Source organism: Podarcis cretensis (assembly GCF_951804945.1).
Source record: "Podarcis cretensis genome assembly, chromosome: 10".
In the NCBI taxonomy this organism is placed as follows: domain Eukaryota; kingdom Metazoa; phylum Chordata; class Lepidosauria; order Squamata; family Lacertidae; genus Podarcis; species Podarcis cretensis.
This window is the reverse complement of record NC_137179.1, coordinates 77081031-77106071: the sequence shown is the minus strand read 5'-3', so window position 1 is coordinate 77106071 and position 25041 is coordinate 77081031. Positions and strand designations below refer to the sequence as shown.

At 42.0% G+C, this 25041-nt stretch overlaps 1 protein-coding gene across 11 annotated transcripts in view; it reads left to right on the top strand.

Moving 5' to 3' along the window:
- LMNTD1 (lamin tail domain containing 1) overlaps nt 1–25041 on the top strand; it is a 237975-nt gene that overhangs the window by 198587 nt on the left and 14347 nt on the right. For 4 of the 11 annotated variants that reach the window (XR_013843023.1, XM_079993311.1, XM_079993316.1 and 1 more), the window contains one exon: nt 23030–23226. The exons of 3 other annotated variants lie outside the window; for them this stretch is intronic. Coding sequence is in view for 4 of the 8 variants with exons in the window: in XM_079993316.1 (XP_079849442.1) it covers nt 23030–23164 (135 nt within the window). In the remaining 4 variants the exon portion in view is untranslated. Of the gene's footprint in view, nt 1–13275; nt 13439–16474; nt 16501–17227; nt 17304–23029; nt 23227–25041 lie in introns of those variants that run through there. 4 more of the 11 variants (XR_013843022.1, XM_079993313.1, XM_079993312.1 and 1 more) reach the window with 4 other exon arrangements.

Below are 25041 nucleotides of genomic sequence, written 5' to 3'. Positions count from 1 at the left end.
TGCTCATGCCAACCTAGCAGTTCGAAAGCACGTCAAAGTGCAAGTAGATAAATAGGTACCACTTTGGCGGGAAGGTAAACAGCATTTCCGTGCACTGCTCTGGTTCACCAGAAGCGGCTTAGTCATGCTGGCCACATGACCCGGAAGCTGTACGCCGGCTCCCTCAGCCAATAAAGCGAGATGAGCACCGCAACCCCAGAGTCAGCCACGACTGGACCTAATTGTTTGACAGTTATTTGACTGTATTGGATTCCTCAAGGACTTACTCCAAGTTCTGTGATCCTTTGAAAAGCATTTGGAAATGCAATAGATTAATTATCTGAAGGAGCAGGCAAAGTCAGAAAAGTTGGCTGGAAGCACCTTTGAGGAAAAATTAATTATGTGTTGAGGGTATATATTCTTGACAGGATAAAGGAAAGTAGACTGGATCCTACTGAAGACTGAATACTAAAGGCCAATTACTTTTTATTCATTTTAATCAGGTGGTAAAGTGGTTAATGTGTAGTGAAAGGACATGTTCTGAGGAACATGTGGGAAGGCAAATGTTAAATTCTAATACCAGTAGTGAGGTAGGAATAAGAAGCTGCATTACACCAAGTCAGATGTTTGGCTGGTCTAGCTCAGTATTCTCTCAGGGATGGCACCATCTATCAACGAAGTGGGATACTGGCTGAGGGCCCCAAAGACTCCGAAAGGTCCTTCAGTAGTCTGACCTGGCTGTGCTGCCAGTTAGTGCCCTCCACATTGGACAACCATTTTATCAGTGGGTGGGTGGTACTGCTGCTTTTGAACAGTAGCAAATCATAGAATTGTAGAGCTGGAAGCCTGAGGGTTATCTAGTCCAACCCCCTGCACTGCAGGAATCTCAACTAGATCATATTAGACAGATGGCCTTCTAGCCTCTGCTTAGAAATCTCGAAAGAAGAAGAGTCAACCACCACTTGTGAGAGTCTATTCCACGGTTGAACAGCCATTGCTGTCAGAAAGGTTTTCCTGATCTTTAGTCAGTATCTCCATTCTTGTAACTTGAAGCCATGGGTCCAGGTCCCACCCTCAGGAACAGGAGAAAACAACCTTTCTTTCTCCCTCCTCCATGTGACAGCCCTTGAGATGTTTGGAGTTGGGTATCCTATTGTCGTGACTAAGGTATGTGAGGGTAGAAACTAGAAAGTGCTGGAAGAAACTGGAAGGTTCAAATTGTTTTGACTAACTCAGGGTCATGTGGAGCCAGGAGAGATAAATTCCTGGGCTCAGTGAGCTGCTTTATCTCTCTTTTGCTCTCTCTTTGCATTTTTTACTCCTTGTACATTGCACGGAACAAAGTTTTTGCCTCAGTAAAGTTTTGCTTTTGCTGTGGATCTTTGACTCTGCGTGGTTCTTTTTTATTTACTGCAAAACACTGCTGTTCATCACCTATCTCCTCTCCATCTCCTCTTTACCAAACTAAAGATACCCAGCTAAACCATTCCTTCTAAGACTTGGCTTCCAGGCCCTTGATCATCTCAGTAGCCATCCTCTGCACTTAGGTTTAGACCAAATCTATAACGCTGTGGCGCTGTGGGTTAAAGCCTCAGCACCTAGGGCTTGCCGATTGAAAGGTCGGCGGTTCGAATCCCTGCGGCGGGGTGCGCTCCCGCTGCTCGGTCCCAGCGCCTGCCAACCTAGCAGTTCGAAAGCACCTCCAGGTGCAAGTAGATAAATAGGGACCGCTTACCAGCGGGAAGGTAAACGGCGTTTCCGTGTGCGGCTCTGGCTCTGGCCAGAGCAGCGATGTCACGCTGGCCACGTGACCCGGAAGTGTCTCCGGACAGCGCTGGCCCCTGGCCTCTTAAGTGAGATGGGCGCACAACCCCAGAGTCTGTCAAGACTGGCCCGTACGGGCAGGGGTACCTTTACCTTTACCTTTATAACAATACTAAAAAAAAAAGTCTGTTGTTTTTGCTGTCCATTGCTCCATCAGGAACTGGGCGAGAGCAAATTCAAAATGGTGAACCACTTGCATCACAAGCAGACCCGACCACCAGTCCTGCAACACCACTCACTTCAGAGGGAGGGATGCTTTAAGCACCGTTGAGCTCAGTGGGATTTAAGTAAGTAAATAAAGAGTGCACTGGAATGTAAACAATGAATAAGGGTTTTGTACATGTGCTCCTTCATGGTCCTCCTTAAAACAGTCCTGTGAGATAAGTCATGATTTACACTCCTCGAAGGAAAAGGGCTGATTTATGATTTGAGCACGACCAAACGAACTAACTGGAAATTGTTACAGTATCCCAGGTGACCAAGAATCTGATGGGATATCTAAGGGCTGATTTGTGCAAGACACAAGCTATACAGAGAGCACTTATATGCCCAGGATATCATGCAGCCTAGATTTTTGATTTTTTAATGAGTTCTGAATCTTAACCCATATTCTGGTCCTTTCATGCAAAGTTTGCAAACTATGTGGCTTTTCTCTGGGCTGCTTATTGTTGGTTGGTGACTGTGGTATGCAGAAAGTGTCACTTCATGGATTGAAGGAACTGCATGTTGTTCTTTAGTCGTTTAGTCGTGTCCGACTCTTCGTGACCCCCTGGACCAGAGCACACCAGGCACTCCTGTCTTCCACTGCCTCCCGCAGTTTGATCAAACTCATGCTGGTAGCTTCAAGAACACTATCCAACCATCTCATCCTCTGTCATCCCCTTCTCCTTGTGGAGATGGAGGCATCTTTCCCAGCATCAGGGTCTTTTCCAAGGAGTCTTCTCTTCTCATGAGGTGGCCAAAGTATGGGAGCCTCAGCTTCAGGATCTGTCCTTCCAGTGAGCACTCAGGGCTGATTTCCTTCAGAATGGATAGGTTTGATCTTCTTGCAGTCCGTGGGACTCTCAAGAGTCTCCTCCAGCACCATAATTCAAAAGCATCAATTCTTTGGCAATCAGCCTTCTTTATGGTCCAGCTCTCACTTCTGTACATCACTACTGGGAAAACCATAGCTTTAACTATACAGAACTTTGTTGGCAAGGTGATGTCTCTGCTTTTTAAGATGCTATTATTATTATTATTATTATTATTATTATTATCATTATCATTATTACATCTGCGAGTTCCTTTAGTACCCCCCTAGTGGGAATTTCCGGAAGGAATTTCCATCAATTTTAAAGGGAAAAGGAGAAAGATAGAAACAATTGAGGGCACCAGTATTTTCTGGAGGAAATATTGGAAGGGAGTTAGGAGGAGAAAGACAAAGAACAGATGGTGACTCCAGTCATAAATCTGTGGTTCTGGAACAAAACTCTGAAAGTGAATAGAAATCTCAAAAAAATTTCTGTACACAAATATTTTCTTATTGTAATCACTCTTTGTTTTAACAAATAAAATATGAATCTAACATTACTATCATGGAATGTTAATGGATTAAATGGAAAGAAAAAGAGAATCAAGATAGAACACATATTGATGGAAAAAAGACGATATCATACGTCTACAAGAAACACACGTAAATAGAAATCATAGGAGAGTCTTGATAAATCCGAACTTGGGATCTGCATTTATCTCCTCAGATAAAGTAAAAAAGGGGGAATAGTAATCTATGTTAAACCAAGCCTTGAACCAGAATTGCTACATAAAGACTCCAACGGAATAATAATAATAATAATAATAATAATAATAATAATAATAATTAGAATTAAAAACTAAGGGGAAGTAATTATTCTAGTTGGAATATATGCTCCCAATGGAAAAAAAAGTAGAATTCTTCAAAAAAAAAACCTAGAAAAAGGTTGCTGCAATACACAGAAGAAAGAATGATCTTCATGGGAGATTTAAATGGGGTAACAAACCCTGAGGTGGCCAGAACAATAGGAAAGGGGGGGGAAGGACTATATTTATTTTTCAGAACCAAATAAATCCACCAGTAGAATAGATGCCATTTGGCTCGTCTAAAGAGCTACTTGGGAGAATAGATAAGATACAGATTCTGCCAAAAACTATATCGGACCACAATTCAGTATTTCTAAGCTTAAAAGGAATTGGAAAAATTGGAAGAAATAGATGGAGATCTTTTAATGAATCATTATTAAATGATGAAAATTTATTACAAGTAACAAAAAAAGATGAAGGAATTTTTTGAATTCAATTAGGATAAAAGTATAGATAGAAATGTGGTCTGGGAAACAGGTAAGGCAGTGATCAGGGGATACTTTATTCAGCAAAACTCTATTTCTAGGAAGAAAAGAGAAGAAGAAAAAGTAAAACTATTAGAATAATTAAATAAAAAAGAAAAAGAACTTAACAAGAATCCAAAGAATGAAAAGGGAAGACTAGAAATTAGATTATTACAATCAGATTATACAACTATGATAGAACAAGAAATGGAATGGAATTTAAGAACTTTGAAATAACGCAATTTTGAATTTGCCAATAAACCAAGTAAGCTCCTAGCCTGGCAGTTGAAAAAAAGGTGGAACGAAAAATTAATTAACAGATTGAAGATAGGAGAAAAAGTAACAGAAGACCCACAAATGATTATTCAGAGCTTTGCAAATTATTGTGAAAATTTATATAAAAAAGAGATACAGAACATAGATGAGATAGAGCAGTATTTAATTCAACACAAAATTCCAAATACCACAGAAGAAAAAATAAAGATGTTAAATTCCCTGGTATCAATGATGGAAGTTAACAATGTAATAAAGAAAGCCAAACCAGGGAAACGCCAGGCCCCGAAGGTATACCAGCTGAGTTATATAAGAAACTAGAAGATATATTGGCAACACCTTTGAAAGAAATAATGAATGACATCTTAAAGAAAGGGAAAATACCAGATTCCTGGACTGAACCCTATGTAATGTTATTACCAAAACAAGGAGGTGATCCAGAATTAGTAGCAAATAATAGACCAATATCACTATTAAATAGTGATTATAAACTCTTTGCTACAAAATTAGCAAATAGATTGAAAGAAATGCTAAAAGAAATCATCCACCCAAATCAAGCAGGTTTCCTACCTGGGAGGCAGATCCAAAACAATACCAGAAATATTGCTGATATATTGGAATATTTAGAATTTAAAAGCGACAAACAGGTAGCATTGATGCAGAAAAAGCATTCGACAACATCTCCTGGTGCTTCATGAAGAAACAAATTAATGAAAATAGGAGAAAAATTTGAAAGGGCAATAGAAACGATCTACCACCGACAGAAGGCAAACCTGATAATAAATGGTAATATTACAGAAAATATTGAAATAACAAAGGGCACAGGGCAAGGATGTCTGTCCCCTTTCACCTCTTTTATTTGGTGTTGGAAACATTACAAACTCTTAGGAAAAATTAAGAAATAAAGGGAGTTAAGATAGTAAAATCATATAAAATCAGAGCATTCGCAGACGACCTGATAATAACAACTGAGAATCCCCAACAAAGTATTCCAGCAGCTATAGTATTAATCAACAAATTTGGAAGATTAGCAGGATTTAAAATAAGTTTCAAAAAACTAATTTATTAGTTAAAAATATGAGATCTGAGGAGATGAAGGATTTACAAAAAATTACGGGTTTGGAGATTAAAAACAAAGTAAAATATTTGGGAATTTGGATATAGACAAAATGTATTAACTTGTACCAGGACAATTACACAAAAACTTGTAATGAGATTTTAAAAAATTTGGAAATTTGGAATAAACTTCACCTCTCCCTGTGGGGTAGGATTTCAGTAGTCAAAATGAACATTCTACTAAAAATGATTTTCCTATTCCAAACCATTCCAATATTGGGAGGAATAAAATGCTTTAAAAGTTGGAGGAAAGATATAGCGAGATTTGTATGGAATGGAAGAAAACCAAGAATCAAACACCAAATACTTATAGATCAAAGGGAGATGGGAGGTTTTGCCCTACCAGAATTAGAAATGTATCACGCAGCAGCCGGACTAGTATAGATAAAAGATTGGATTATACTAAGAGATACAGACGTGTTAGACCTAGAGGGTTTTGACAACCGATATGGGTGGCACGCGTATTTAATTTGTGAAAAAGTGAGGGCCCATGGGGGATTTTTAAATCATATTATAAGGAAATTGTTATACAAGATTTGGATAAAATATAAAGGAATATTAGAACCAAAAATTCCCTTATGGACCTCACCAACAGAAGCCCTGGCTGTTAAAAAGAAAAATATGCAAGGAGACTGGGCCACATATAGAGTTTTAATAGAAGAGACTAACGATAACATCAAATTAAAAGAATTTGAAGAAATTAGAAGTCACCTGACAGACTGGCTACAGTATTTTCAGATAAATGAAAGATTGAACTTGATAAAAAGGAGAGTCTTGCAAAGGAAATGTCCAGATTTGAAAAAGAATTAATACAGTATAAAGGAAAATACATCTCAAGAATGTATAACCTCCTACTAGAGTGGGAAGTGAAAGAAGAATTGGTGAAAAGTTCAATGGTTAAATGGGCACAAGACCTAGGATATAACATCTATATGGATCAATGGGAGAAATTGTGGAGGGAGGATATCAAATTTATGGCGTGCTATAATCTGAGAGAAAATATTATGAAAATGTTATACAGATGGCACCACACTCCAGCAAAACTCGCAAAGATGTATAAAAATCACCAACTTGCTGGAGATGTAAAGCTGGTATAGGTCATATATGCACATGTAGTGAGAATGCACAGCTATTAAAGAATTTTGGGATAACATCTACAATGAATTTTAAAAAACTATATAAGTTTTCATTTAAGAAAAAACCTGAAACCTTCCTCCTGGGAATAATGTCACCAGAAATCAAAATAGAAAAGATACCACTTTTTATGTATACAACCGTAGCAGCCAGGATCTTAATTGCAAGAAACTGGAAAAGTGACAAAACACCTACGATAAATGAGTGGCAGGTCCAAATGATAGAATATCTACAGATGGCCATGATGACAGGGAGAATTAGAGGGTATCCAAAACAGAAAGTACAGAAAGAATGGAAAATCTTTAGAGTATTTAGAAAAGCATTACAATAACAAATATCTCCTGGCAGAAATAGAATGATCCTTGTAAAATAACAAATATAATGTTGTTTGATATCTGATGAAAACAAAGAAGTACAATAACTTGGAACTGTGTGTGAAAAAATTGTAGCACTAATAATACAATGAGTCTAATCAGAAGCCAAATGTGTTTGTTTTGCTTTGTTTTCTTCTTCCTTTTTTCTCCCCGCCCCCTTCCCTTCTTCTTCCTCTTCTCTTTTTCTTTTTGTGTCTCCTTTCTTGGTCTTTCTTCTTTTGATATGTTAGGAAAAAGATAAAGAGATAAAAGTGTAATATGAAAACCTCAGTAAGTTAAAAGTGATGTTGTATAATTTCTTTATTATTATTTATATATTGTTAAAATTGGTTAATTGTAATGATTTGATGTAGCAACTACTGTGGTTTTTTCCTTTGTTATTGTTGAATTCTAAATAAAGTATTACTCTGGTTTTTTTTTAAAAAAAGGAAATTCATATACCTTGGTTCTCGAACAGCTTAGTTGTCGAACAAATCGGCTCCCGAACGCCTGGAAGCAAATGTTCCAGTTTGCAAACGTTTTTCGGAAGCTGAACGTCCGACACGGCTTCCACTTGAGTGCAGGGAGCTCCTGCAGCCAATCGGAAGCCACACCTTGGTTTTTGAATGGTTTCGGGAGTCGAACGGACTTCCAGAATGGATTCAGTTCAAGGTACCACTGTAAATGGTTATAAAGAAAATCGTGCAACTCTGTATAGGAACCTTCTCAGTAATGGAAAATCTATTTGTTGTTGTTGTTTAGTCGTTTAGTCGTGTCCGACTCTTCGTGACCCCCTGGACCAGAGCACGCCAGGCACTTCTGTCCTCCACTGCCTCCCGCAGTTTGATCAAACTCATGCTGGTATCTTCAAGAACACCATCCAACCATCTCATCCTCTGTCGTCCCCTTCTCCTTGTGCCCTCCATCTTTCCCAACATCAGGGTCTTTTCCAGGGAGTCTTCTCTTCTCATGAGGTGGCCAAAGTATGGGAGCCTCAGCTTCAGGATCTGTCCTTCCAGTGAGCACTCAGGGCTGATTTCCTTCAGAATGGATACGTTTGATGTTCTTGCAGTCCATGGGACTCTCAAGAGTCTCCTCCAGCACCATAATTCAAAAGCATCAATTCTTCGGCGATCAGCCTTCTTTATGGTCCAGCTTTCACTTCCATACATCACTACTGGGAAAACCATAGCTTTTACTATACGAACCTTTGTTGGCAAGGTGATGTCTCTACTTTTGAAGATGCTGTCTAGGTTTGTCATTGCTTTTCTCCCAAGAAGCTGGCGTCTTTTAATTTCGTGACTGCTGTCACCATCTCCAGTGATCATGGAGCCCAAGAAAGTAAAATCTCTTACTGCCTCCATTTCTTCCCCTTCTATTTGCCAGGAGGTGATGGGACCAGTGGCCATGATCTTCGTTTTTTTGATGTTGAGCTTCAGGCCATATTTTGCGCTCTCCTCTTTCACCCTCAATAAAAGGTTCTTTAATTCCTCCTCACTTTCTGCCATCAAGGTTGTGTCATCTGCATATCTGAGGTTGTTGATATTTCTTCCAGCAATCTTAATTTCGGCTTCGGATTCATCCAGCCCAGGCTTTCGCATGATGAATTCTGCATATAACAATAAGCAGGGAGACAATATACAGCCTTGTCATACTCCTTTCCCAATTTTGAACCAATCAGTTGTTCCATATCCAGTTCTAACTGTAGCTTCTTGTCCCACATAGAGATTTCTCAGGAGACAGATGAGGTGATCAGGCACTCCCATTTCTTTAAGAACTTGCCATAGTTTGCTGTGGTCAACACAGTCAAAGGCTTTTGCATAGTCAATGAAGCAGAAGTAGATGTCTTTCTGGAACTCTCTAGCTTTCTCCATAATCCAGCGCATGTTTGCAATTTGGTCTCTAGTTCCTCTGCCTCTTCTAAATCCAGCTTGCACTTCTGGGAGTTCTCGGTCCACATACTGCTTGAGCCTTCCTTGTAGAATTTTAAGCATAACCTTGCTAGCGTGTGAAATGAATGCAATTGTGCGGTAGTTGGAGCATTCTTTGGCACTGCCCTTCTTTGGGATTGGGATGTAGACTGATCTTCTCCAATCCTCTGGCCACTGCTGAGTTTTCTAAACTTGCTGGCATATTGAGTGTAGCACCTTAACAGCATCATCTTTAAAAATTTTAAATAGTTCAGCTGGAATATCATCACTTCCACTGGCCTTGTTATTTGCAGTGCTTTCTAAGGCCCATTTGACTTCACTCTCCAGGATGTCTGGCTCAAGGTCAACAACCACACTACCTGGGGTGTACGAGACATCCATATCTTTCTGATATAATTCCTCTGTGTATTCTTGCCACCTCTTCTTGATGTCTTCTGCTTCTGTTAGGTCCTTACCACTTTTGTCCTTTATTATGGTAATCTTTGTACGAAATGTTCCTTTCATATTTCCAATTTTCTTGAACAGATCTCTGGTTCTTCCCATTCTGTTGTTTTCCTCTATTTCTTTGCATTGCTCGTTTAAAAAGGCCTTCTTGTCTCTCCTTGCTATTCTTTGGAAATCTGCATTCAATTTCCTGTATCTTTGCTTGCCTTCTCTCCCCCGCTATTTGTAAGGCCTCGTTGGACAGCCACTTTGCTTTCTTGCATTTCCTTTTCATTGGGATGGTTTTAGTTGCTGCCTCCTGTATAATGTTGCGAGCCTCCACCCATAGTTCTTCAGGCACTCTGTCCAGCAAATCTAAATCCTTAAACCTGTTCCTCACTTCCACTGTGTATTCATAGGGGATTTGGTTTAGATGGTATCTTACCGGCCCAGTGGTTTTTCCTACTTTCTTCAGTTTAAGCTTGAATTTTGCTATAAGAAGCTGATGATCTGAGCCACAGTCAGCTCCAGGTCTTGTTTTTGCTGACTGTATAGAGCTTCTCCATCTTTGGCTGCAGAGAATATAATCAATCTGATTTCAGTGTTGCCCATCTGGTGATGTCCATGTGTAGAGTCGTCTCTTGTATTGTTGGAAAAGCGTGTTTGTGATGACCAGCTTGTTCTCTTGACAGAACTCCAAGGCCAAACTTGCCAGTTGTTCCTTTTATCTCTTGATTCCCTACTTTAGCATTCCAATCCCCTATAATGAGAAGAACATCCTTCTTTGGTGTCACTTCTATAAGGTCTTGTAAGTCTTCATAGAATTGGTCAATTTCAGTTTCTTCAGCACCAGTAGTTGGTGCATAAACTTGGATTACTGTGATGTTAAAAGGTCTGTCTTGGATTCGTATCAAGATCATTCTATCATTTTTGAGATTGCATCCCAGTACAGCTTTCGCCACTCTTTTGTTGACTATGAGGGCCACTCCATTTCTTTTACGGGTTTCTTGCCCACAGTAGTAGATATGATAGTCATCCGAACTGAATTCGCCCATTCCCGTCCATTTTAGTTCACTGATGCCCAGGATGTCAATATTTATTCTTGCCATCTCATTTTTGACCACATCCAACTTACCCAGGTTCATGGTTCTTACATTCCAGGTTCCTATGCAATATTTTTTTCTTTACAGCATTGGACTTCCCTTTCGCTTCCATGCATATCCGCAACTGAGCGTCCTTTCGTCTGTCGCCCAGCCGCTTCATCAGCTCTGGATCTACTTGTACTTGTCCTCCGCTCTTCCCCAGTAGCATGTTGGACACCTTCTGACCTGAGGGGCTCATCTTCCAGCGTCATAACTTTTATATGCCTGTTGTCTTTGTCTATGGAGTTTTCTTGGCAGGGATACTGGAGTGGCTTGCCAGTTCCTCCTCCAGGTGGATCACGCTTGGTCAAAACTCTCCACTATGACCTGTTCATCTTGGGTGCCCTGCTCGGCATAGTTCATAGCTTCTCTGAGATATTCAAGCCCCTTCACCACGGCAAGGCAGTGATCCACTTTCATAGTTAAGTCACTTGCCCAACTGTTAAGGATATGCCTCATTATAATTTAGTAAATATCCACCGCAGAAGTTGTGTGTGTGTGTGTAACAAACCTTTATTAGTTTTTAAACAAATACAATAACCATTAAACACTTATCCAGCAGTACAGCTAATGGTGCTTGTTTTATCCATTATATTTAGACATACACTAACACATTCAACATTCAAACATATGTTATAAGAAATCTCCACTAAGAATAGCAGAATTTGTATATTAAATACAGTGGTACCTCCAGATATGAACTTAATTCATTCCAGAGGTCTGTTCTTATCCTGAAACTGTTCTTAACAAGAGGTGCCATTAGCGAAAGCATGCTTCCCGCTGCGCACTCCCCTCTAACGTGTGATTTCCGCTCACATCCCGGGGCAAAGTTCGCATCCAGGAGCAACTACTTCCGCAACCAGAAGCGTTCGTATCCAGAGGTACCACTGTAGCTATTTTTAAACACCTTTCCTCTTGAAATACACATTTCTAAGCATATTTTATTTCAAAATATACATTGTTTTTTAAAAAATGATGTGAGTTTTACTAGCTTTGTGAGTATATAGAATATATAGATATGCTAAGTAAATTCTAATCCATACACAAGTCTGGGAAGTGTGAGTTAGAGTTGATCTTTAAAATTCTGATATGGTGCCCTAAGAGCTGGATTCCAGGTGCAGAACATTGCTTATTGTGCTTCCTGGAGCAGTGGTTCCATTTAGCTGCCCAAGACATTTTAGTGTCTGAGGCGAACCACAAAATCTTGTCCCCCTCCCTACCAGGGAAGGAGGAGTGAGTGAATGGGGGGTGGGTAAAGATCTACATTGGGATCTGCTGCCCCTGTGGATCCTGCTGCCTAAGACAGTCGCCTCACCTTGCCTCATGGGTGGGTTGGCCCTGCAGGTACACTAACATGCTGCTCCCTCTTTGCCTCAATATCCATGCCTTCATTTGGGCCTATCAGCATTTTACAATCTGTATGGTGAAGAGTCCCTTGGAACAGCACATCCAATGTGAGGCATAAAGCCTTGAAACTCAATATGTTGAAAAGAAGAGAAATACTTATCACCAGCATCAGAGGTAACCAAAAGCCAATGCAAAGCAAGCCTTGATCTGGCATCTAGGCCTCAAATCACATCTATGGGCTTAATAAACATCCTGAGAGACAGAGAGCACTCTCTGTGCATCACAAATGATGAAATCAGTATGCAGCTTACCTAACGCCTCAAGAAATTTCTTCTGTTATAGTAGCCCTTTACAGTGGTATCTCGGGTTAAGAACTTAATTTGTTCCGGAGGTCCGTTCTTAACCTGAAACTGTTCTTAACCTGAGGTACCACTTTAGGTAATGGGGCCTCCCGCTGCCGCTGCGACACTGCCACACGATTTCTGTTCTCATCCTGAAGCAAAGTTCTTAACCCGAGGTACTATTTCTGGGTTAGCGGAGTCTGTAACCTGAAGCGTCGGAGGTACCACTGTATAATGGGTAAGGTAAAGGTACCCCTGCCCGTACGGGCCAGTCTTGACAGACTCTGGGGTTGTGCGCCCATCTCACTTAAGAGGCCAGGGGCCAGCGCTGTCCGGAGACACTTCCGGGTCACGTGGCCAGCGTGACATCGTTACAAATTTGCATGAACATCTATCACTTTTGGTCTACTAGGAACAAAACTACTAATGGGAACAAAACTAGAGAGAACTGAGCCCTGTCTGTCTAGGATTGAACTAGAGGGAAGACAGAAAGGAGCTGGTGCAGAAGACTGGTTAAGAACTGCCCCATTTTGCAAGAGTGCTGCATGCTCTGCTGACACTGAGTGTGTGAAATGCTTTGAGTGTCAGGAAAGAATGCTGTCAGTATTAAGAACTGATTCAGACAGATCTTGATTGTGTGGGCTGCAGAGTCAAATTAAGTGACCGGCAATTTGAGGCAGGAGAGTAACTTCCAGACAGTGGCAGAGGAAGCTGCTCGGGTGCCAGGGATGGCGCACCCAGGGGTGGGGCAAGCCACCCATATGGGCGGGGCGCACCGTGGGGCCTCCAGAATCTGCCTGCCTCCTCCCACTCAGCCGCCCTATAGCTGGGGGGGAGGCAGCGGGCAGACCGTTTGGGCAGGGCAGAGCCTGCGGCACCCAAGCCACCGTGTCTCTCCCAGGAGAAACGCATGGCTCGGGCGCACTGCAGGCCCCTGCTTCCAGAAACACTCTTGTTTTGCAAAAGTGTGGTGCTGTGCTCTCATCCAGATATGGGACACTTGGAACTCCTGGTTCCAGCAGCTCAGTGCCTCCTTCCTGCTAATGGTGTTATATATATTTATATCACAGGCAAGGCCAGGAGTCTTACGAATCCTTGTACCAGGGTCCTTCCTCCCACTGCGTGATCAGCACAGACTCGGCTTACAGATCTTACATTCAGTTCAGAATCTGTCTTTCTACCCCCCAACACCACGGCCTCCGCCATTTGCAGCGTGGTGATATTAACAGTAAGGTCAGACTACTATGATTGTTTCTTGGTATGCTACTTCAGGGATAAGATTAACAGCAATATTTGATTGCAGTAGTGACACTCCACTCCATCTTCAGACTTTTTCATAAGGTCCAGTGGATACAAAGAAGAAACTTGAAACAGCCTACCTACCACATGTGGCACCTGGAGGGGTTCATCACATGAATTAATTTTTAAATCTTTACTTCCTATATTTATATACCACTTAGTGGTAAACAGGGCTGGCTCCAGGTTTCTGGAGACCCTTGGGCGTATGATATCACTGGGCCCCTTGTTTTCCCCAAGCCCCCTCCTCTCCCACCTCTTTGGTCACTCTTTCAAAGTAAAACAAATCTTGAGCACTATGGCAACCCCACCATTGTCAAAGAAAAACAGGACAAAATGTTGAGCATTGCTGTATACATGCCTGATTGCCACTATAAACATTGTACATTAAGCAATATATCATGTGCATTGAACTTGTAAAGTTGCTGCTGATCTGTTCCCACTTCCCAAATTTTTTAAACAAGAATGTTGGGCTGCAGCAAAGTTATATCCCAGGATAAAGGTACTGAGATTTAAATTATTATCAGTGTGTGCCTTGCAGCCAGTTCTCAGAGATTGAGTGCTCCTAGGTAGCAGCATTCACACCAAGCCCACTATGGCTGTTATCAGCACAGGGTCTCATAAAGCAGAGGGTTGCAGCTGTCACACTTATTCTCCCACCCCAAGGGCTGCCGATGAAGGGTTTCCATACCCAAGTCCATCACCGTGAGAAATATCTGGTAGCACCCTTCCACACACCAGGATGAATCAATGGGGCAATCTACTCTTTTTCAGGCAGCCTACACAGAGGTCCCCGAGACATCTGACCCAAGCACAGTGCGCCTGTCTGATGGACAAGGCTTCCTGTGCACATATGTGCATAAGCTTCCCCAGGATCTGAAACCCTGATTGCTTAGGTTTCAGATCCTAGGAAGTCTTTGCACATACGATCATAGGTACAAAGCCCTCCCCATCCATACAGATGCTGTACAGGTGGATGTCCAAGAAGGAGCACACAATGTTGGCGGCAGAGCCACTCAGGGACCCTTATTCCTGTTCTGAAGTAGATGGGAGTGAGTGAATAACACCTAAGTAGGACTGTTGGGTTTTTCATCTGTGTTTTGACTGTGGGTCACTGCTTATTTATTTATTTAAATTTGTATAGGCAGGATAAAATACAAGATAATAATACATAAGAAAAACAAGAAGAAAAACAAACCAATAACCCCCTCCTACAACACATTTAGACTGTATCTAGACACATCAAAGTAGTGTTTCAGTTGAAAGTGTTGTAAATTTAAACAGGGAAAATAGGTAGAGAAAAACAGTGTTCCCCATCTGGTGGCACAATGTATATCACACCTACAATGCATATAAATTGCATTCTCTCTACCAGTGTAGCTGAGTCCTTAGGCCTATTTGAAAAGGGATGTTTTTGCCTGGCACCAAGCCAACGTATTCCACAAACACGGAGCCAGGCACAACGCTTCTGCTCATTTCCCACCTCCCCACTGTTTAGGAAACGAAGAAGATCTGCCCATCACACTTCACATGTTTCCTGGATGACTTGTTCAGCACATGATGGAAGGGTCATCTGAAGAATAAAGGGCTCTTGTCATAGAACAAGAGAGACAGAAAGAGGAGGGATGTGTCATTCCTTCAAGTAACACATGAGGCGAAAGATGGCCTCTGGGGGCAGAGGCTTAAAAAGGCTTGGCTTGCTTTTCATCTTTGTTGGAACCTGTTCTTCACTCAGAGCTATCTGTGGTTCTTCAACTCCTGACCCACCTTCCCCCATGAGTTCCTTCACTCCACCAGTACAGGAGAGATGGGTGTTCATGTGAACATCTCTAGAGAGGTGTGGACCACACAAAGTCCAAAGTGGTTCTTAGTTATGGTTCATTAGATGCCACAGCATGACATTTTAGAATTCTGTGGTGGTAGGGTGGACCGTACTAATTCAGAGTTCATAGTGAATTGCCTATGAGGGAAATCATGCTCCTCCCATTTAAACGAAATCCTCACGCATACAGACAAAGACTCTACAGGACAAATGGCATCTACCACATTCCATAATATATGGTTATTTTCCTCTTGATACTAGCAACTCAGTTCCTGTCCACTGCAGTGCTTGTATGAACTTTACTATTATCGTTTACATCTGACCCATGCCTTTGGGTTGGTGAAGAGGGGACAGGAAATGAGGGGTGTCCCCCCACCACCACCGCCCCTGCTTTTTGTTCCAGCTTAGCTTAGTTCTATTTTTCTTTTAAGATAGGGAAGCATTCAAAATTGGTCTACCACACCTACAGTTTGATGGCACACTCCATTTTACCACCTCCAGACTCCCGGATTTTACCACCTCATTCCTGCCTCCTGCTGTTGTTACAGGCCTAGATCAAGCCTTCAGCAGTTGTGAATCTTTAGAACCTGGCTGCGTACAGTAGCTGAGCAGGAAAAATGACTGACTATAATTGAAGTCCTCCCAACTTATATTGATGATTCACCATTCATTCTTTCTTACTTGATTTGAGGCACTTTTCTAAAATCAGATTATTTAAAGAAGTCAGTGCAGCCAAGGCCTATAGAATGAATAATCCTTGCTAGGATCTTCACACCAAGTTGCTGTTAATGTCACAATTAGAGCAGCCGATTCAAACACTGAATCATAGCATCACTACATATATATTAAAGAAAGGAATCCAGAAAGGTCCTCAGCTGTACATTGGCTGAGGTTTTTCCCAAGGGCTCCTACATGTACATCACTTGACTTCACGTTTCTTGGTTGTTCAGTATATGACTGACAAATGAATTGATTGAAAAGCATTGCCTTCGAAGCAACATCAGATAACAAGGAATGTTTGTGGAAGGCGTTAGACATGTGATGGTTCATTCACACATCCAAGTTGTTGATGTCAGCAAATAATGAATGCACATGGTTTTCCCTAATTTGTCAAAAAAGCCAAAAAGGCCCACAGCTGGCTTCATTTGCAGGTGTGCCTGGGTGTTATCACTTCTTCAGTGATTCATGCAACGGTCATCTCCAGGCTTGACTACTGTAATTCGCTCTACGAGTGGCTGCCCTTGAAGCTGTCCCAGAAACTCCAGCGGGTGCAGAATGCTGCAGCGAGGCTCCTCACGGGGTCTCTGCCATGGGAGCATATTCACCCAGTGCTTTTCAAGCTGCACTGGCTCCCGGTGGAGTACAGGGTCAGGTTCAAGGTGCTGCTTTTGACCTTTAAAGCCCTTCACGGCCTAGGACCCTCGTACCTACGGGACCGCCTCTCCCGGTATGCTCCACGGAGAGCCTCAAGGTCCATAAATAACAACACCCTAGAGGTCCCGGGCCCTAAGGAAGTTAGATTGGCTTCGACCAGAGCCAGGGCCTTTTCAACTCTGGCTCCGGACTGGTGGAACGCTCTGCCTCATGAGACCAGAGCCCTGCAGGATCTGATTTCTTTCCGCAGGGCCTGTAAGACAGAGTTGTTCCGCCTGGCCTTTGGCTTGGAGCCAATTTGATTCCCTCCCTCCCTCTTTTTTTTTCTTTTTTTCTTTTCCTTCTCCTCCTGCGATGTGGCTACATTTTAATATTTTAATGTTCCATTATTTTAATGTTGTGTTTTATTTTTGTTTTTAAGTTTGTAATCAATCATCTTGTTTTTATTATTGCTTGTAAGCCGTTCTGAGCCCGGCCTTGGCTGGGGAGGGCGGGGTATAAATAAAAAATTATTATTATTATTATTATTCTAGCATCTTGACCTCATCACACAATGCAGTCATAATGACTCACAAAGGAAACTTACTACCAAGCTTCTAGATTCAGGTAGGTTGCCGTGTTGGTCTGACGCAGTTGAAATAAAAATAAAATAAATAAATAATTGTCCAGTAGTGCCTTATAGACCAGCTATGTTTGTTCTGGTAGAAGCTTTTATGTGCACGCACACTTCTTCAGGTATGCACACCAAAGCTTATACCAGAACAAACTTAGTTGAACAAACCAAGCTGTATTTCGATTTCCAGTTCCAGAGCAGACATCTATCTTTTCTCCATCATCTTGATAGCCACATGACCTAGTGTGTTTAGAACAACTAGGAGACCATTGAGATCTGTATGACTTTCTTTCTTTCTTTCTTTTTCTTTTTCTTTTTTTTTTTTTTTTTTTTTTTGCTGCAAGGACTTAATCATCTGTAAAATGGAAAAGGCAATGAGGTGATACAACCTTGCAGAAGAGGGTTTTGGCTTAGCTTGTCAGAATGAGGAAAAAACCCACAAGTGGTGTGAAGAAACCAGACTCCAATAAATTTAAATATCACAGCAAGCAGGTGAAATCCACTGTGGTTAGATAGCTGGTAAAAGTCATGGCAAGGCCACTTGGAAAGAAAAATGGTTTCACTTACTATTAGTTACGGCTGGATTTTGAGTAAGTGGTGGTTCTGATGCCTGGAACTCATGTGCTTTCTCATATACTTCTATAACATAACACAACACACAACACAACATCACAGCACAGGTATGCAAGGAACATCCAAAGCATGCAGTTAATTATATATTCAGGTTAACAGGTGTGCTGCACAACTGTGACAATGTGGGCATGGGGTGCTCTTTCAGGATCCTCACAATGTGTTTATTTAAAATTTTGTATGCCCCCCAAAATAGAAATAACGTGTTCTGGCACCTAAAAATTGTAATGAAGGCACCAGGCATCATTGAGAGTGGTCTATAACTAGGGTGCTACCACTGAAAACAGCCTCTTCTTTGTTATTACACAGCACACTTGGGTTAATGAAGGCACTTAGGGAAGAACTTTGGCAGAAAAACATGCATGGACATGTTTTTCACATGATGACTTTAATTACCATGTAACATCCTGCCATCTGTAAAGTACAATCATGTGTCAGAAATTCCCAAGGTAGCCTGTTCTGTATATAGTATTCACTATATTCATAGCTCAGCTATGATAAGCCTAATCACTGGTTAATTAGTGGATAGGTCACATCTGAATAGCCATCGTTAAATCAATTACACAGAGTCTCAGCTAGATTAGGTTTTATCTGGTGAGTCATGTTGTCCCAGTGTAAGGTAAAGCTAAAGGTACCCCTGCCCGTACGGGCCAGTCGTGACCAACTCTAGGGTTGTGCGCTCATCTCACTCTAGAGGCCAGGAGCCAGCGCTGTCCGCAGACACTTCCGGGTCACGTGGCCAGCGTGACGAAGCTGCTCTGGCGAACCGGCACCAGAGCAGCACACGGAAACGCCGTTTACCTTCCCGCTATAAAGCGGTACCTATTTATCTACTTGCACTTTGACATGCTTTCGAACTGCTAGGTGGGCAGGAGCTGGGACCGAACGATGGGAGCTCACCCCGCCGCGGGGATTCAAACCGCCGACCATGCGATCAGCAAGCCCTAGGCGCTGAGGTTTTACCCACAGCGCCACCCGCGTCCCTTGTTGTCCCAGTGTAGGTCATATCAAAATCATCATCACAATTTCTTATTTAAGGTTCTCTTTTAAGTGAACATGGAGTGTGTGGGTGGAGAGAGAGAGAGAGAGAGAGAGAGAGAGAGAGAGAGAGACTGCTGTCAGCAATAAAAAATAAATGTGGCTCAGTCTTGCAAGTTGGAAGTAAGGGTAGATGATCATGGCCTGAAAATACTGATGAATGCAGGACGAGAAGATAGACTTTTTATAATATCCGTGCATCTTAGGTCAGTGCTTTGAAGACTCTGCATTCAGGCCCCATCTATGCTCTACATTTAAAGCTGTATCATACAACTTTAAACAGTCATTGCTTTTCCCAAGGAGTCATGTGAACTGTCATTTGTTAAGGGCCCTGAGATTTGTTGGGAGACCCTCACAGAGCTACAATTAGCAAAGTGGCTTAAGTCAATCCCTCTTCCCAGGGAACTCTGAAGATTGTAGCTCTATGAGGGAAAGGGGTGTCTCCTTGCAATTCTCAGCTCCTTTAACAAACCACAGTCCCCAGGATTCCTTGGGAGAAACCTTGATGATATAAAGTAGTATAATACTGATCTAAATGTATAGAGCAGATGGGGCCTGGGGGAAGCCTTTTCACATGAACTTGCATTTCTGCTATGAAACCCCGAAGATTTTAGCTCATCTACTTGGGTGTTGGCTAGGTGTGCCTCAGCCTTCATGAGAGTTTAGGAAACTGAGAATGTGCCCTAAGGCATGTTAGGGGAAATTGGAAGATGCCTTTCATGGAAGCTTCTCTGCCACTGCAAATCATCGCACTGGGAAAACGTCTGAATAAATGTAAGGTTCCCTAGGACACAGCTTGAAAATTACGAAAGCTCATACCTAGAACTAACTTAGTTGGTCTTTAAGGTGCTACTGGAATTTTTTTTCTTTTATTTTGTCCTGATTGCTGTATCATCAGTTGTTGGTATATGTGTTGTTTTGTTGTCTGTAACATGAAAAAAAACTTTTTAAAAAGGGGAGGAAAAAGACTCTTAGAGCAGCTCTTGCCACCTTGGCACCTTCCAGATGTTTGGGACTATAACTCCCAACTCCCATGTTGGCTGATGGGAGTTGTAGTCCAAAACATCTAGAGGACACAAATCTGGCCAAGGCTGTCTTAGAAAAACAGTCTTTCAAGATTGTTCTTATTACCCTTGAACGGCTAAACAGAGCAATCTTGAGATGCATTGCAAGGACTCAGGTATGCACATGCACACATACTGTGTTGCCAGGAATAAACTTCTCTGTCCTCCATAAAATGGACCAAGACCCTCCCTCAACACACCTTGCACCCATCATAATAGCAGCACTACTATTATAATTGGAAAACAGCAGAGTGCAATATGAATGGCATCCAAAACCCCACTGAAATAATCCCATGGACTTTTGTAAACATTGGCTTGTTCCCCATTTAATTTCTCTCTCTCTTTCTAAAAGTGTTCCAGATCAATAGAAGGTCATAACGGCCTGGTTGAACGCCAAGTGGTAACACATCTGGCAGTGGGTGCTTTAAAAGAAGAAAGATCCCTTTTGCTAACTATGCATTTAGGAAGGGGTTGAGAAAAAGCTTAATAATAATTTCCACTCTTCATCAGAACATCTCAAATGATTGCAATATTTAATTAAGATCTAGAAACACATCTGAGTTGGTTAGTTTAAAATTAGGGCAGAGAAAATTGCTTGGCAAAGGTCATAGTAAAATAAAGTCAGTGCTAGTTAATGTCATGCCTTCCTGCTCTGTTGCAACGATTTAGTTTAAACTCATTCGAAATATAGTGAAATATTTTTCTTCTAATTCTGTTCTGATGGCCTGCACTTCTGAGGCATAACCTGGAATCCATCTCCCATATTAGCAGACATATTTTAGAATCATAGAATCATAGAATCATAGAGTTGGAAGAGACCACAAGGGCCATCGAGTCCAACCCCCTGCCAAGCAGGAAACACCATCAGAGCACTCCTGACATATGGTTGTCAAGCCTCTGCTTAAAGACCTCCAAAGAAGGAGATTCCACCACACTCCTTGGCAGCAAATTCCACTGTCGAACAGTTCTTACTGTCAGGAAGTTCTTCCTAATGTTTACATCAAGTATAAATATATATTTCTCTTTATTAAAACTTTGAGTTTCTTGCTGTTACTTAGATCTTCACCCACTTTTAAACATAGAACTATTGTAGCTGTGGAAATTTAGGGCACTCCAACGAGGAAATTTAGGGCACTCCAACGAGGCTAGCCACTCTTTATGTGAAAGTCTTGGATAAAAATAGCTTTAGTTCCATTCTCAGAAAGACCATATCACAGAGACATCTTCAGCACTACACTACATTTGCATGCATCCTTAAGGTGGGAGTAAAAGGTAAAGGTAAAGGTACCCCTGCCCGTACGGGCCAGTCTTGACAGACTCTGGGGTTGTGCGCCCATCTCACTTAAGAGGCCAGGGGCCAGCGCTGTCCGGAGACACTTCCGGGTCACGTGGCCAGCGTGACATCGCTGCTCTGGCCAGAGCCAGAGCCAGAGCCACACACGGAAACGCCGTTTACCTTCCCGCTGGTAAGCGGTCCCTATTTATCTACTTGCACCCGGAGGTGCTTTCGAACTGCTAGGTTGGCAGGCGCTGGGACCGAGCAGCGGGAGCGCACCCCGCCGCAGGGATTCGAACCGCCGACCTTTCGATCGGCAAGCCCTAGGCGCTGAGGCTTTAACCCACAGCGCCACCTGCGTCCCGTTAATTCCCTAGGACTGAGTAAACATGCGGAGGATCAGGGTTGCCCAGGTATTTTGGCATAGTTTTTGTGATAGACAGGACAGATTTTCAAATATAGCCTTGGAAACATTTTCAAGAATTCAGAAGAGTGAATAATACTAATGTCTGGATGTTTGTCTGTTTCAACTAGAAAGACAGTTCCTGCGTGCTCTCATTCCCTAGCATCATGTTCCGTCTCAGTGATGGGGAACATGTGGCCTTCCAGATGGTGTTGAACTCCATTTCCCATCAGCCCCAGCCAACATGGCCCACAGTCAGGGATGGTGTAGTCCACCAAATGTATGGAGGGCCACAGGTTCCCAATTTGTGTACTTCCCATTTTGTTTACTGTCTTGAACAGAACATGAAGGTGAGACTGTAGAAATGAATGGAAAGAGCTATGCACATAAGAGTAGACTTTTTTTGGCTCTATGGGACAGCATATAACATCTGTAGTAAGAGTCATCTGTGTTGGCACAGAGATAAGCCTCCTTGCCAAAAAAGACCTGAGGTCACCATAGTTAAGGCTTACCCAGAGCTTTCCAAACTTTTCATGTTGGTGACACACGTTTTAGACATGCATCGTTTCGCGACACAGTAATTCAGTTTTACTAGCAAGCAGGAGGCTCAACTACCCCCTTTCCAGCCGCAGGATCAGTGCAGGGAGCATTCAAGTGACACACCTGCACACTGCGGCCGACATACCAACACGTCTGACACACGGTTTGGAAAGCTCTGCTTTAACCTCTACTCAGTGTTCTTTGAGTGCATCCTTTCAATTCCTTGCATATGAATTGATGGCTGCAAAGCCTGTTCCTAACAAGGAGGTGGCAAGTGATATTTTACTAGCTCCAGGAGCAAAAAGTTGAAGCACTTGTTTGGGGTGCTGTTTTGAATCTTACAAAGCATTTGACTTCCACAAGCCCATCACTACCTTTTCAGGAGGAGTGGTGTTTGTGCACACACCTGTTGGGAAACCTCAGCCTGTGATATTTGTGTGTGAACCTGTTTGTAACAATGACTGAGTTGAGATCATTGCATGCCACTTATGTCAGTTCCCAACCAACAAGTGTGCATCGGTTTGAACACCACAATCCAAATTAATTCTAAGGGGCACAGGAAGAGAGAACATATTGTATACCATAGGAAACAAGCCAATCTCTTGCCCATGCCAACACTTCTAGGTTGTCAGTTTACTAAGGAAGAATTAAGTTCAATTAAGCTAACTGTTGAATTCTAGCAGCTGAATTACAGTCCTTTTTGCTTATTCTGTCTGTAATACTTACCATCTTGTGGGGTTTTTGTTTTTTCTTCTTTTTTCTTCACAGCCTAATTTAGGTGGAGTGATTTATTTAGGTTCAGCTGCACCCACCGGCTCTGCTTTACAGAAGTATTTTGCTCATTCATCTTGCAACTTCAGGCTCCTGGCCCAGACACCTCTTACTCCCATTAACTTCCTGTAGCATCTCACAAAGGATCAATGAATAGAACTGGGTTATTTTCAAAATATAGTGCAGCAAAAATGGTTTTGTGATTCATTGCTCTGGGAATAAGGCAGCTTGGATATTCAGGACCACGCTGGACTATATGCTTGATTTCTCTGTAGACCTCTATGTATCCGAAAGTTAGCTTTGCTAGCTCCTCATAATTGTAGATCTTTCAGTCACATGTAAAAGACAATATATAAACCTAGAAGTCAGAACACATAGGCATCCCATTGACCACTCTGGGGCCCTAGCAATACTTTTGGTTTAAGGTTACAACCATAAATTACAATTCGTTTTCAACTGTAGAAAACTGCATGGGTAACCTGACTTGCAATTCTGTACACAGCTTTGCTGTTTAAACTCCACTGAAGTTAATAGTATCAAACAGCCTAGCAGTGTGAATGTTTGCAGCCCTGATCCTTGAGAGCCATAATAGTGCAAGCTCTATTGCAGTGAAAGGGATGCCAATCCATCTTTGTGAAAATTTTGAATTTCAAAGCCAATCCTTCACAATTTAAATCAGTAAAGCATATATAAATTCTGTAGGACAGCAATGGTAGATGTACAGGCACCAAATGGGAAATGTTGCCTGATGCCCCAACTCCCATCAGTTTGTATGGTGCGGCTTGCCAGGTTCTGAGACCCCCACCAAAAAAAGCAGGTGGTTTACTGGGCTCCTTGCAGGCACCACACAGAGCTGGTGGGCTGTTTTTGAACTGGTGACTCACAATTTGTGTGGGCCTGTTTATAATCCCTATCATGTGCTGGAGCCTCTCTCTCTCACCTTCCCTCCCTCTTGAATAGATCATTGGGGGGGGGGGGGACGGGGGGGACGACTGCAGAACTTGCAGTAGCAGTAGAACAAAACAATAGTGCATCACAATAAAAGACAGCTATATTATATGTACGTAAAAAATATTCACCATGATAAGGAAAACAGCTCAAATTCCTTCAACAGTAATTTGAAGATACAATATTGTCTCTAATAAAAGTCAAAATTAATTCAGGGTAGTTTAGCTAACCTTTTCCCACTGCAGTTCCCTCCAGTTGTTCTGTGGGACTCCAGCTCCCATTAGGCCCAACCAGCATGGCCAATAATCGGGGATGATGGGAATTGTAGTCCAAAACCCATGGAAGGCATCAGCCTGAAGAAAGCAGGTATAGTGTATATTCAAAACAAGTATTATCCAGTTGTTTGGAAGAGTATGTGGTTTCTGAAACACTAGATGCATTCTTGATCTCTCTGTTTACATAAAGAGCAGGTGTGTCTCAGCCCTAGAAAGTATATTTGCTTATTCTGCTCTCAACTTCTTCCATGTCCTCCCATCCTTCATGTTGTTGACTTGATGCCATTTCATAAAAATCAATTTAAATTATTTTAAAGTCTTTGTCATTTTAGAGTTTCATGTTATACATACAGTATAAAAGGTATCATAATTAAAAGTCTGTTTTTAATCAGCACTCATCTGATACAATTTTTGTCTCCCAACGATTTTGCCTTTTTTAATGCCTATCAATTACTTTCAGTAAACCAAATACAGGAAAGGCTTAGGACCCATGAAACACCTCTGGGTGGGACTATGACCAGCTTACTAGTGTCCCTCACTGGCAGAGAAAACCCACCATTAGCAAGGCCAATGGGGGGGGGCACCTCACACAAATAATATTTGAGGCAATCAAAAATAAACAAAACTAAACTACAGATGGTATGCTAGTTCAGTGTTCTTGTGCAGATGCAATATTAGGGCATGGACCAGTGCACTAGCAAGAAAAAAGTAGGAACAAAGGAAATCACAGAATAGGACTTTGCAAAATAAGGAAATACACCCCTTTCTCACACACACCCAAAATTT